This window comes from Tenrec ecaudatus, chromosome 8 (assembly GCF_050624435.1).
Source record: "Tenrec ecaudatus isolate mTenEca1 chromosome 8, mTenEca1.hap1, whole genome shotgun sequence".
Classification (NCBI taxonomy): domain Eukaryota; kingdom Metazoa; phylum Chordata; class Mammalia; order Afrosoricida; family Tenrecidae; genus Tenrec; species Tenrec ecaudatus.
In genome coordinates this window covers 73677697-73692820 of record NC_134537.1, presented here as the reverse complement: position 1 = coordinate 73692820, position 15124 = coordinate 73677697, and the positions used below count along the sequence as shown (strand labels likewise).

Below are 15124 nucleotides of genomic sequence, written 5' to 3'. Positions count from 1 at the left end.
GGCCCAGCCAGGTTGACACATAACCCTAACCTTATAACCAGTATTTTTCTTACCATGTGCCATGGTATTTTTGTACTACCAGAGGTATGTTGTTAATTCTCCAAATAGTTGGATAGTAAGATTTTTACTATTTTCATGAATACAAAATGCCAGATGAAATAGTCAATAAATGAGGAACAAGTTTATGTGATATTTAATAATCTACAAAAACCTTCTGAATTTTGCATGATAATTTTTCCCACTTGTCTCAACATTGAAATCAAAAGACAACTAAGAACTAAAAATATTTTAAATATTGCAATATATTATCAAAGTAATCATCATTCTTGAATATTTAAAGTCTTATCTCTAAAGATGATTGAATATTCTCTAATATTAACTTTCTTTACTACATCAAGTTTTATTTTAATATTCAGGATATTATATTGTTTTAAGATATTAAAAATAGCTATATCATTTTCTTTCTTTTTTGCTTTTCACTGCCCTAGATTTTTATTTTAGTGAATGTGTTTGCCCACACAGGTTCCAAACTCTGAGCTTACTGCCATTGAGTCAATTCTGACCCTAGCAAACCTATAGGACAGGTTAAAACTGCTCCAGGGGGTTTCCAAATCTGTATCTCTCTTTTATTAAAAACATTTTATTAGGGGCTCATACAACTCTTATCACAATCCATACATACATCAATTGTGTCAAGCACATTTATACGTCCGTTGCCCTTGTCATTCTCAAAATATTTGCTCTCCACTTAATCCCTTGGTATCAGCTCTTGGTATCAGGCTCCTCCCTCATGAACCCTTAATAATTTATAAATCATTATTATTTTGTCTTGTCTTACACTGTCCAATGTCTCCCTTCACCCACTTTTCTGTTGTCTGCCCCCAGAGAGAAGGTTATATGTAGATATTTATAATTGTTATGAATTTTGGATAAGATAATGATCATCTCTAATAGGATAATCACTAAGAAGAAAAGTTTATGTATCTATTTTACCGAAGAGTCAGTTTCTATATATAATCACAACCAATATTAAAAATGTAATTCCATAATTGTTCAATAAATTGAATTTTAATTCATGTATGCTTTATACTTTAGCGTATCCTGGAATGGGGGGACAAGCATGCACTGGTTGCCAACAGCACAACAAATTAAAATCATTTAATAAAAATCATGTTCTAACAAATTAATTTCATACAACTTATAAACACTTGACTGAACAAAGCTATTCATTAAAATTTGCCAAAGCTTTGCTTTTCAATAACTATGCACTGTGATGTTTTATTAAATTCCATTCACACATAGCTAATATATCTGATGTTTTCAAACATTCCTTATTTTCCTCTAAAATTATGCCTTATTAGTTTACACATTGACATTTTAATAAAGTATGTGTTCCTACAAACAATTTTAAAATTCCATACTCTCAACACTATTATAAAGTGTGTAGTTGGCTGCCAGATAGTGAAAAGCATTGAAATGTTTGTTTCTGAATCTGTATTGGAAATCTTCTTGTTGCTGTGTACATTACATCAGTCCTACCTGTCCCTAAAGAGAAGTGATAGACCAATTCTAGTGCACACACATAAAATGCAATTTAGTTCTTGTGTATCTGGTCTTTGTGAATCTGAGCTCAGTAAACAGAAATCTGAGAGTGTCTTACAGGCAGAATAGTCAAGGCCGGCGCTTCCTCCTCAGAGCGCACTAACTCTGAGATACACAAATGGTTTCCCTTCTTCTACGAAACAATGAAGATTAAAGTTCTAACCTAATTAGGTGCAAGTATATATGATTATTGTGCTTCTATGCCAAGAAAAATGTACACAATTTAAAAGGGTAAGAAAAAGCCACTTGGTTTACACATCCTTTTTGTTGCCATCAGCTAGGAAACTGAGTACGGGAGATATCACTCCCAAGTTATCTACATTGTCATCAGCAATATTCAAAGCAAAGCAGTGGGGACAATGGTATAGGCTTCAGTGAAGTTCTTTGGCTCAAAGTTACTGAGTGAGTCACAAGCTCACAATGGATAAGCTGTTCCCAGAGAGTACAGTCAGACACTTGGAAACCAGGTTAGCTCTTTGTGGACGAGATGGGCCCATTTAGAAAATTATCCCAGTGCTTCGAATGGTACCTTCATTGCATAAAGGGGACCCAAGGGGCTGCAACTTGATATAAAAATAATCTTGAGCCAGATTCTCTGGAAGCAGAAAGTCCTTCTTGGAAGAAAAGTTAAGCACATTTTTAAAGCTGTTCTTTTTGAAATCACTAAAGGATCATTTAGTTTCTGAAGTAGCAATATGGTAAATGCCAGTCTAGTGTCTTCAAGGAGTTAATGCAACTTAAAACGGTACATGACTATCTGTGTTACGAAGGATGGTAAAACTATGACCAAGTATTCTGAATGACCCTCCCCCTCAAAGAGATCATTGTACTTCAGGATGCCCCTTTACAATGGCCTGAAGCATGTTCAATAGGAAGCATGGACAATAGTGTGAAAATGCAAAATGATCAATACATTCTCATCTTTAAATTTTGGGTTTATGTGTGTTTTCTTGAAAAACTAATATTCTTCACATATGTGTATTTTCCAGCTGATATTTTTGGTCGATGTTGTGCTTGTGCTGTCCATGGCAGTGTCTCAGGAGGAAAGGGGGTGTTTAGAGAACATGTTATTTCTGTTGCTATTGTTAAGTGTTTTTGTGTCCTTTCTGTCTCGTAGCCACACCCTGTACAGCAGCAGTAACACTGTCTAGAGTCGTGCCCTTTCTCCAGTCTTAGCTGTGTTTGAGCTCGTGGTTGCTGCCATGCGGCAGTCCGCCTCATTGAGGGTCTTGCTTTTTGGTTAACATCTACTTTACCATACATGATGACTTTCCTGACAACGTGTCCAAAGACATGTGAGACCAAGTCATGCCGTTCTCACTTTTAAGGGACATTCTGGCTGTATTTCCTAAGGCAAATGAGTAACTTCTGACAGTCCAGGGGATATTCAATCTCCCTTGCCAACTCGCAAATCAGAGGCACCAATTCTTCTATAGTTTTCCTGTTCATTGTCCATTTTTTCCTTGTACATGTGGAGACTGAAAATGCCATTGTCGGAGTAGTATACACTTACTGTCTGCGTAGTATACACTTACTGTCTGAGTAGCATACACTTACTGTCTGAGGAGTGTACACTTACTGTCTGAGTAGTGTACACTTACTGTCTGAGTAGTATACACTTACTGTCTGAGTAGTGTACACTTATTGTCTGAGTAGTATACACTTATTGTCTGAGTAGTATACACTTATTGTCTGAGTAGTATACACTTATTGTCTGAGTAGTGTACACTTATTGTCTGAGTAGTGTACACTTATTATCTGAGTAGTGTACACTTACTGTCTGAGTAGTATACACTTATTGTCTGAGTAGTGTACACTTATTGTCTGAGAAGTGTACACTTATTGTCTGAGTAGTGTACACTTATTGTCTGAGTAGTATACACTTATTGTCTGAGTAGTATACACTTATTGTCTGAGTAGTATACACTTATTGTCTGAGTAGTGTACACTTATTGTCTGAGTAGTGTACACTTATTATCTGAGTAGTGTACACTTACTGTCTGAGTAGTATACACTTATTGTCTGAGTAGTGTACACTTATTGTCTGAGAAGTGTACACTTATTGTCTGAGTAGTATACACTTATTCTCTGAGTAGTGTACACTTATTGTCTGAGTAGTGTACACTTACTGTCTGAGTAGTATACACTTATTGTCTGAGTAGTGTACACTTATTGTCTGAGAAGTGTACACTTATTGTCTGAGTAGTATACACTTATTCTCTGAGTAGTGTACACTTATTGTCTGAGTAGTGTACACTTACTGTCTGAGTAGTGTACACTTATTGTCGGAGTAGTGTACACTTAGTGTCTGACTAGTATACACTTACTGTCTGAGTAGTATACACTTACTGTCTGAGTAGTATACACTTACTGTCTGAGTAGTATACACTTACTGTCTGAGTAGTATACACTTACTGTCTGAGTAGTATACACTTATTGTCTGAGTAGTGTACACTTATTGTCTGAGTAGTATACACTTATTGTCTGAATAGTATACACTTATTGTCTGAGTAGTATACACTTACTGTCTGAGTAGTATACACTTATTGTCTGAGTAGTGTACACTTATTGTCTGAGTAGTATACACTTATTGTCTGAATAGTATACACTTATTGTCTGAGTAGTATACACTTACTGTCTGAGGAGTGTACACTTACTGTCTGAGGAGTGTACACTTACTGTCTGAGTAGTATACACTTATTGTCTGAGTAGTGTACACTTATTGTCTGAGAAGTGTACACTTATTGTCTGAGTAGTATACACTTATTCTCTGAGTAGTGTACACTTATTGTCTGAGTAGTGTACACTTACTGTCTGAGTAGTGTACACTTATTGTCTGAGTAGTGTACACTTATTATCTGAGTAGTATACACTTACTGTCTGGGTAGTGTACACTTACTGTCTGAGTAGTGTACACTTATTGTCGGAGTAGTATACACTTATTGTCTGAGTAGTGTACACTTATTGTCTGAGTAGTGTACACTTATTGTCTGAGTAGTATACACTTATTCTCTGAGTAGTGTACACTTACTGTCTGAGTAGTATACACTTAGTGTCTGAGTATTATACACTTGAGTGCGCCAAGTTGTGTCTGCATTTTTAATAGTTTAAGAAGATCGTCTACTACAAAATTTCCCAATACAATATGTCACTTGATTTCTTGACTGCTGCTTTTATGTGTATCAATAGTGATTGCTGAAGTAAAATAAAACCCTTGGCAAATTCAATATTTCCTACCTTTCTCATGATGTTGTTTATAAGTTCAGAAAAAGTACTATATTTAAGTATATATTCTATCATTTAAAAGATATATAGATTACAAAATTTTATTCATATACCACGATTTTAACTAATCCATAAAGATATTAACATATTTATAAACTAATGTAATTTTAAATGTCTCTTCTGAATCAATATACATATTTGCAGATTTCAGACTGAAGTCAATTATGACACACTAGAAGTCCGAGATGGGCCAGCAAATTCATCCCCACTGATTGGAGAGTACCATGGCACTCAAGCACCACAGTTCCTCATCAGCACAGGGAACTTCATGTACCTCCTGTTCACCACAGACAACAGCCGCTCCAGTGTGGGTTTCCTCATTCACTATGAAAGTAAGGCAATATATATGTTTGAATTGAAGATATGCGTATGTGTTTTTAAGCATACCGATAGTAGCTAGTTCAAAATTGTATCTGATTTTGCCAAAACTGTAATACATAACTGTAAGAGCATTCCCTTATTACTCAGAGATACCTTGAAAATTCTTACATTAAACTTTCAAATATATACATATATGTTAATTGTGAATCTGCTGAAATTCATTTGCCACCTGCAATACGTCTTGCTCACGGAGAGTGAAAAGACTTGAAGCACTTCTTGATGATCATCGAAGGCTGCATTTTACCGCATCGTTAATATCACAAGAGAGTAAATTTTTGCTTTAGTTTATGTAAAAAAGTGTTTGGTACACTACACAAATAGAAACTTACCAGCCATTTAAACCAGATTCAGGATATTGTAGAGCAAAGGATTTCATTACTGACACCAGATTAATATTGACTGATGAAGAATATCAGAAAGAGGACTACCTGTGTAGTCAAAGATATTGGCTTTTTAAAGCATTCAATGGTGTGAAACATAACAGATTATGGATAAAATTTCAAAGAAATAGAATTCAGGAACACTTAAATGAGCTCATGTGCAAACTCTCTAGAAGAAGCAGTTATTCTAACAGAGTAAGGGGGTACAACATGACTAAAAAGCAGCCAAGACCATCTGGCTTATATCCTTTGGCCATGCTTAGTCAGTTCGTATGCTGAACCAATAACATGAGAAACTGTGCAATAGGAAGAAGAGTAAGGCTTCAAGATTAGAAGAAGTCTCATCAATAATCTACCATATGCAGATGACATGACCTGCTGAGAGTTTGAAGACTTGAAGTAATTCCTGATAAAGATCAAGGTGTAATCAAGTTCGTGATAAATGGAGAACATATTAAAGTCAAGAATCTCATTGTCCATGGATCCCAAGCAGTGCCCTTGGAAGCAATATCAAGAAACGTGCTGTCTTGGACAAATTTCCTGCAAAAGCTCTCCGTGAAAAGAGAAAAGGCAAAAATGACACGTGAAGAAAAAGGTGCAAGCATGAGGAGGCTTGCCGCACATTCTCAGCACCATTACCAGGAGCGATCAAGAAATCCCAGGAGGAAAGAGAGAGAGCGCGAGAGCAAGAGCGAGAACGATATTCCCATGAAAATGGATGGGCACCGTGACTGCAGCAGAGCCTAGCTGGCTCAGGATGGTCAGGATGGTGTGTGTTGGGTGTTGTGATGCAGAGGACAACTTCAAGTTGAAACCTGCTGTGAGTCACAACCAACTGGACAGCACCGACCAACCTTCTGACCTGGTTAAAACCATGTTCCACAACCATAGGGAGTTGCTATGTTTAAGAAGAGTGTAACTTGGAAAGTCTGGCTTTATATGACGGCTAGTTGGAAATTACAAGGTAAAACAAATAAGATATTTTAAATGCATGAGTATATTTGCAAGAGATGATAACAAATATTGATGTTATTAGAACATGTGCTTATTCAGCAAAGGATAATAAAACATATTATTAAATCATATATTCTAAGGAATGGTTAAAGAGCCTGGGAGTATCATAGGCTTAGTGTTGGGCGGCTAATGCCAGGAACAAGATGAGACTTCTTCCATGAAGGTTCAAAGCCTGGGAAATCTAAAAGAGTCATTCTACTCAGTCCTAGAGGGTGACTGAGTCAAAATCAACTCGATATTACTCTACGCAATGGGCAGGGAAGTTTTTCCTATAAAAACATGCTTAGGATAATTTGTGATAGTGATTTGTTAGTCCACCATTGGCTAGAAAACATGTATAACTAAGAGAAGAAAAGGAATTAAAACTAAGCAAGCTCTTACCATATGCCAAATAATAGTTGAAAATATTTTGACAGTTGTTTAAAAATATTCACAAGCTACTGTTAAGCATATTTAAGAACAATTGTTAAAATATTATAATGGAATGTGTTTTGTAAGACAGCTACAAGTTTAACCATTCTTTTCCATTTTGTTTCCATAATTCCAAATTTGGTTCTTAAACATTTAGCTTCTGAACTTATGAATTCAAGTCATGACATTATTTTATAACAATACTTATAAAAGTATACATCTGGAATATAGCAGATGGGGGTTCTTCTTGGGAATACATTTATTTAACAATAGCTTTACTCTCAGATTAAAATGAACTAGGAGGAATAATTTGCTTGTTGTAAGGTGCTGTTGAGTCAGTCTTGACGCATAGCGACCCTGTATATGTATACAGCAGAGTTTAACACGCTGGTCCCTATGCCATTTCTCAATCACCATTACGCTGAGCACAAGGTTGCAGCTTGTGTGCCCATCCAGGCCTTTGACTGTCTTTTTGCTACTGAGCTTCCACTTTACTAAGCTCTTCCCCAACTCTGTCCCAAAGCCTTAAAATAAACGTTTGCCTGAAGACTTAAAATATTTCCCAAAGTACAAATGTTAACAATATTTTCTTAATAGCAAAAATATTAATGACAAACATTAACATCAAATTCAATTTTAAATTATTATTTCTATTTTATAATATACATGTCTATCTAATGACATTATTTTTTAAAGTGAAGAGTTAACTAGAGAATTTTATAATTACATCGTTTCATATTTTTCCTCATCACTTTTTTCAAGTAAAAGATATGTGAATATTAAATTCATCTTAATTTTTAAAACTTCTAAGTATTGAACAGCAAATGTTTTATATCCCCATCCATTTTAGCAAGGATTAGCTGGTGTTTAGTTATGCAGCTACGTTTACATGAAACATAAGAGAAAAAGTCATTTCAAGCACTTGTAAATAATAGAATAGGGTTCTTTCTTCTTCCATCGTGTCAGTTTGTCTGTCTCTCTCATCTTCTTAAATCATATTTACCTGTTTCTAGTGTCCTTTATAGGAACCCTGGTCGTGTAATAGGTAGGCCTTCTGCTGCTAACTGCAGGGTCAACCATTGGAAACCACCAGCCGCTCCTTGGGAGAAAGAGGAGACTTCAAGCTCCCCTAAAGAGTTACAGTCTCAGAACACCCCAGGGGCTTCCACCCTGACATGCAGCATATCTTTGTGTTGGAATCGACTTATGGCAATGAGTTGGGGGATGTGTGTTCTAATCCCAATAAGTAGCTATTGCCAACTAGTTTCATTTGCTCATCCAACTTACTTAAACAAATAAGTTGAGTTTATTCATTCATTCTTGAAAGTTCAAGAGAGTAAGTTGATTTTTATATCCATATTCAGTTTATTTTATAGTGTTCTAGTCATCTACCCAGGGCCGAGGTGGGGGGTAGGGGTGGGCCAGAGTAAAAGAGATACTGATGTAAATATATTATCCAGATTTTTTTTATCGAGTTCCAAATTTTCTTTGTGAAATGTCATCCCAAATCATTTCTATGTCATCTTCTGGCTTAAATCATTATAGTATATCTTAAATTTTTTCAAGAAACATGTGATAAGAGCATCACACTGAGCATTTATTATAACTTCTCTTTTGATATAGATTAATATGTTTTTGAAGAAAAAGGGGGAAATGAGAAGAGGTAACAGACACAGGATACAAGATTTCTGTAAGAAATGAGGCAGGAATATCTGCGGTTTTTAAACAGAGGTTATCAGCTGGTGGTTCACAGAAGTGTTACCTGTGGGACTCTAAAGAAAACAGATGTCTGCGTGCCAGCTCAGATGTTCTAAGTTCCTCTGTCCGTGGGTGGTATCCAGACATAAGTGATTTTAGAGAGCTCCGTAACTGATTCAGATGGTCATCACTATTTAAAAAGCATGCTGAAAGAGCACTTGCCCTCAAAGTTTCATGGACATTCACACTCATCAGAGAAACTTAGTAAAATGAAAACTCCTAAATCTACAGTAGAGATACTCTTCTTTGTCATGTGATGGTGAAAGCCAGAAGTCCGGATGTGTAGTCAAATCCTCCAGGTGATCCTTAATGAAGTGGAGGAGAGACACCTGCCATGGACGTGGATTTCACAAGAGCAGAGAGAACATGGCAGGGTTCCAGGAGGTTAGTGACCTGTAGTCTGTGGGGAGCTAAGGGGATCCAGATAAAGTCAGCTGCAATGGGAGAGGAAATGATATGATAATTTAGTATTATACATTGTTTTATAAGTATATGATTATTAAAATGAAGGACGGAGAAATGCAGAGGAAGAAAGGAAAAGGGGGAAAGCATGGAAGAGAAAAGACAAACACTGCCAGTCCCAGCAGGCCTGTGAATATGTCTAGTACCCTTTGAGGAAATCAATATTTAGGAAATAGGCATACATGTGTAGCCAATGCAGTTTTAGAAAACAGGGTTGCCTAAAAAGGATTTATAGTAAAGTCTTCCTGCCTTTAAAAAAAGAGTAATATTGATCATTTGTCTTTCATATTCTGGCATAATGGTTGACACTGTAAACTTTTGCTTTATAAAATAATTAGTTACAACCTTTCATACTCAAACTGGCACATGGAAATCTACTCTGTAGACGCAGAGCACTGCAGAAACAGCTATTAGAGTGCACGCAAGCTTGAGCTACGTGTGTAGGGGTGTCATAAAGGAATGTGAGCTAATATTAACAGCATTAGCTTTAGAAGCTTTTTCTGACTTGTGAGGCACAAGGCTTGAAGCCATCTTTTCCCCAGGATTTTACAACAGCAGACCTAGAATTGTCGTCTGTTTGTGTACTAAATCCTGTGAATCATCACTGTCATAGATACGGTATTCAATTGCGGTTTTCCCTTTTATCCTTCTCTTCTGCACACAGATTGTGGGGGGTTTCCTTATAGACGAGTAAGTGCATTACCCCTCCAGAGTGATCACTTGCTTTGTTTGTTGTTCTTCAAATCACCACTTAAAAATAGCTGTTTTTCTAGATAATTGCAGAAGAGATTAAAATCTCAAGTCGATGAAGGTTTTCCATATGATTTTCAAGCATTTATCAGAAATGCTTACAAAATCATCTTGTAAACACTACTTTAAGAAAAAATATTTACTGCATGCATCATTCTATGTGACCATACATTGTGTTATTGTCAACAAAAATGATGGTAGAGACAGAATGCGTCTATGATGTGTGTGCATGTGGAGCTTTCTGAGTTCCAATGTGTTTTTTTTATTATCGGAAAAAAGAAAGTGGCTCAGATACGAGAGCAATGAGTGCAGTACAGTTGAGTGCATTCAGGGAAAGGGAGATTAGAGTGAAGGGAGAGAGACAGAAGAAGGGACCAAGAATTGGAGGCGTACCTTAGTAAATACTTGACATAATTAATTGTCTTAATTTCTTGACCTGCTTCCTCATTCGTAAAAGGAGTTCTTTATTCTGTATTTTAAATTTGTTCATGGGTTATAACATGGGACTAGCCCTGAGACGTTGCATATAAAAATTACTTACAGGCCTATAGTTAAACAAGTGGCCATCTATCAAGGAAGCAACAAAGCACATATAGAAGAAGCACCCCAGTCTGTGTGATCATGATGATCATGGGAATATATATCAGAAGACCAAAAATAAGCAACCAGGTCGATGTGAAGGAATGTGGACGTAGTGGAGACCCCAAACCCACCTGTAAGATAATCGGACAGTTGTTCTCAGAAGGGCCACACAGCAGAGAGGGATAATAAATCCAGGGGGCATTAGAGCATCGATGAACCACTTAACAACCCTTTAGTTTTTCAATATTTCCTCCCCCTACTACGATGCGTTCCCTTCTACGTAATTGACCTTGTTTAAGTTTGTGTATTTATTTTTGTTTTCAAGAACAGAATTTTAAAATATTAATTGATATATTTTGGTTTCTTTTCTTCTTCTTTTGTATGGACTGGGTTTCATTATAATTTAGAAAACGAATAGAATTATTATATATTCAAACATGAAGAGCTTCTAAAATAATAAGCTGTATTACTGTGATTGACTGTAGAGGGAAGTGAGCGTCTTGTTATTTACTGATGACAGAAACCATTCTACATGTGGAACATTCAGATGAACTGGTGTTTCCACAAAACGAGAGACTAATTTGTCACTTTCTTTGCCAGAACTTCTTAAGTTATGGTCCATTGGCCAAGCAAGTTTTTCTCTTGATCATGGTGCTGCAGACACCAGTGGCCACGAGTGTTTTCTGGGGAGTGCTCACTATATACCGCATATGTCCAGTCTCTGAGATGCTATTGTAGGTCACATAAAAAAAAAAAATGCCTTCGGACTCCGTAGTTCTCAACCCGTGGGTCGCGACCCCTTTGGGGGTCAAATGACCCTTTTACAGGGGTCGCCCAATTCATAACATAGCACAAGTACAGCGATGAAGTAGCAACAAAAATAATTTTATGGTTGGGGGTCACCACAGTAAGGAATTTTATAAAAGGTTCGCAGCATTAGGAAGGTGGAGAGCCACTGCCTTAGGTGGTGTATGTATGTATATATGTGTAGGTGCGTGTGTGTGTGCGTGTGCGTGTGAGAGGAGGAGAGAGAGAGAGAGAGAGAGAGAGAGAGAGAGAGAGAGAGAGAGAGAGAGAGAGAGAGAGAGAGAGAGAGAGAGAGAGACTGTGAAAGAAATAGGGTCATTGCCATTGATATACATATCAAGACAAAGACAAAGGTGCCCACCTCATTTCTATGTGAATACAGAGAGCTCCTACTCAGTGCCATCAATTCGATGCTGACTCACAGTGCCCCTACAGGACAGGGCAGAACTACTTCTGTGGTTTAACTGGACTTTAACTCTTTACAGGAGTAGGTGGTGGTTTTGAACTGCTGACCTTGAGGTTAGGAGCCCAACTTGTAAGCACAAAGGAACTAGGACCCTTGTACACAAAAATGGAAGGGCTGATTCACATTGCTACCCTGTATTCTAAAAAGTGGAAACAGCATATTTTATAGGCACTTCTGATTTCTAGACATGTGTCAAGTTTTAGGTTAATTAAAGCAGTTTTTTAAGAGAAAGGTAATAGAGAAATATTTTTCTGTTGTTTCCCCCCCTCTATGTTTTGTTTGTTTCTTTTATCTAACCATTTTACTGTAATATTTCCTCCCTATATATTGGTTTGGCGGTTCTACATATGTTGTTTATAATTTCTTATTATACTAATAGTCTTATTGTTTAATAAAACAAATAATCATTTGTTTTAATAAACAATAAGTTATTTTATGTATAGTGCATAATGAGGAAAGGTATATTCATAATTTATGTCACTCAAACATTGGTGAAATGTATATAAAAATCAAAATTGGCATTCCAAGATCAATTTTGAGAGCTAAATAGTGTAAATATTGGTTATATTTTAAAAATTTTCGTTCATAGCTTAGATCTTAATTGAAACATTCTAGAGTTTGCTGTGTGCTGTACAGTAACTGCAAGGTGTTTTGTTTTCTATTTTCTCCTTAGTCATACATACAGTTGCAATGAAACTCTTTACTTTTACTCTCATTTTCTCCTGTATTTAAATTCTCGCGTTATTCTAAAAATAGAGAGAAATGCATGACAATCTTATAATGACATAATCACTTGACTTTATATAGCATTTTATTTTTTCTCACATTTTCAGCCTAGGCTAATTGTAGCTATCTCAAAAGCAGCTGACTTAAGTGCAAATTTTAGGGGAGGGGAAGTATGAAGACATGGACCAGTTTTAGAAAAAGCAACTCTAGGGCAGATGCCAATCTCATTACATATATATTTGGCTGGGTATATTTTTGCATCTATATGAATGGTGAAGACGACTGACAACATCTAACTGAAACACAATATATTAAAAAGAGGAAGAGGGAAAAAGATGAAATATAAAACCCAAAGAAACTTTGATCTTACTTTCCATAGTTCATTAGTTTTCAAATACATAATGTAAGATTCAAAGGGGTTAACTATTTATGGATATATCTGAAACGTGTATCTAAACGTTAAAAAAGCCTTATCTGAGCCAAAGGAAAACTTAACAGAATAAAAATCAAAGAAAATGGATTTCAAGGATTCCATTCTCCCGGGGCCATCGCTCAACACCCAAGGAAGCAGCAGTCACAAAATTAAACACATTGTATTGAATCAATAAACTGCCAAGGGCCTCTCTAAACTCAGAAATGTCCCTAAGATGTACCTGACCAACACCATGATCTCTCCACTCACTTCGCATGCAAGTGAGAAGTGGACATTGAATAAGGAACACAGGAGAGGAATGGACACATTCAAATTGTGTTGAAGAATAACGTATATGTGATACAAGAATGAAGAAATCAGTCTTTGAGAACATATAGCCACTATGTTCCACAGAAACAATGATGGTGAACTTCATCAAACATAATTTGCCCATCTGTCATCTGGAAAGACTCATTTCTATAAATGAACACTATGTTCACTTAAAATTCAGGAAACAAAGAGAGATTATCAATAAAATGGACTGAAAAAAAGTACAATGAATCCAAACATTTACTAAAGATTGTGAGGATGTTTCTAAATCAGAGCATGTTTTCTTATGTTATATGTAAAGTTACCATAAATGAAAGAAAATGAATAACCAATTAACAATGATGGTAAAAATGTGAATATTATTATATATGCAAAATGTTTTCAGGTATCAGGAGATCTGGAATGTTTTCAAATTAATTTGAAAATCCATTAATGTAATGTCTTCACATTTTCAAATATTTAGCCCTACTTTCTGCCATTGTTATTTATAATGTCTCTTTATCGTGCATTCAGGTGTGACGGTAGAATCTGATTCTTGCCTTGATCCGGGAATCCCTGTGAATGGTCACCGGCACGGCAATAATTTTGGCATTGGGGCGACAGTGACTTTCAGCTGTGGTCCAGGGTACACGTTAAGTGATGATGAACCCGTTGTGTGTGAGAGGAACCATCAGTGGAACCACGCGCTACCCAGCTGTGATGGTAGGTCGCCCTCGAGGAAATATGAAATCCAATAGAAATGCAGAGAATTACAAATCTGTGAATAGTGTTGGTACCATGTGTAATTTAGTGATGTGGTAGAACATGAGTAAAGTGTGCCCCCAAATCTGTACACCTTAATTGTTGCTACCCTGTTTCCCAAAAAATAAGCCAGTAACTTATATTAATTTCTGCTCCCAAAGATGCGCTAGGTCTTATTTTCAGGAGATGTTTTATTTTTCCATGAAGAATATGGTACAAATTTATTGTTTCATTAAAAGAGATCTTGCACTTCCTGTCTGCTCCAGCTGCGCTGCAGCCAACAGTGAGCTGCGCAGCGGCGCCCACCACTATGGTCCAGAGTTACAGTAGCTTCAGAGGGCCTTATTTTCCAGGTGTGCCTTATATTTCAGCGAGAGGCAAAACTGTGATTAGGTCTTATTTGGGGGGGATGTCTTACTTTTGGGGAAACAGGGTATTAACACTTGAGGTATACTCTAAAAATGAGGTCAACTCCTATTAGGTAGAATATGTTTGGAAATAACATGGAATTACAGGAAATCTTTCAAATTTATACCTCAAATACTCAAACTTAGTTAAACTTGGTTATTCATGCTTTCCCGTATGGAATTTATTCAAATCAGGCTTCAAAATAGCAGTACTGACAATGTATAATTATTAATTTGAATATTCACATATTTAGCTGATAGGTAGGTATGTTCTAGGTTGTAAGATCTGATTGTCCTTTGACTCAGGCCCAAGCCTCAAAAAATTTCTCAAAGTTTACACAACTTGCTTCAATTTTTTCTCCCTTCTCCTTACCCTCATTCAATGTACTTTTCCAAGGTGCACTAATTATGGAATCAGTAGCCCTCAGGAGATCTCTATGGTTTCTTGTCATACCACCTTACTTGACATCAACAAATTTGCTCTTGGAAATCTCAAATACATAATAATGGTTTTGATTGACATATATAATGCTAGTATAGTGGAGTCATAAATATATTTAGTAAATGGGTTATTTATCATAATTTCCATAAAAATTTAAGCTTTGGGGAA

General features: G+C 36.4%; 1 protein-coding gene across 1 annotated transcript in view; it reads left to right on the top strand.

Moving 5' to 3' along the window:
* CSMD1 (CUB and Sushi multiple domains 1) overlaps positions 1-15124 on the top strand; it is a 1770408-nt gene that overhangs the window by 1346487 nt on the left and 408797 nt on the right. The window contains exons 17-18 of the mRNA XM_075557189.1: positions 5032-5219; positions 13880-14068. Coding sequence (XP_075413304.1) covers positions 5032-5219; positions 13880-14068 — 377 coding nt within the window. The remainder of the gene's footprint in view (positions 1-5031; positions 5220-13879; positions 14069-15124) is intronic.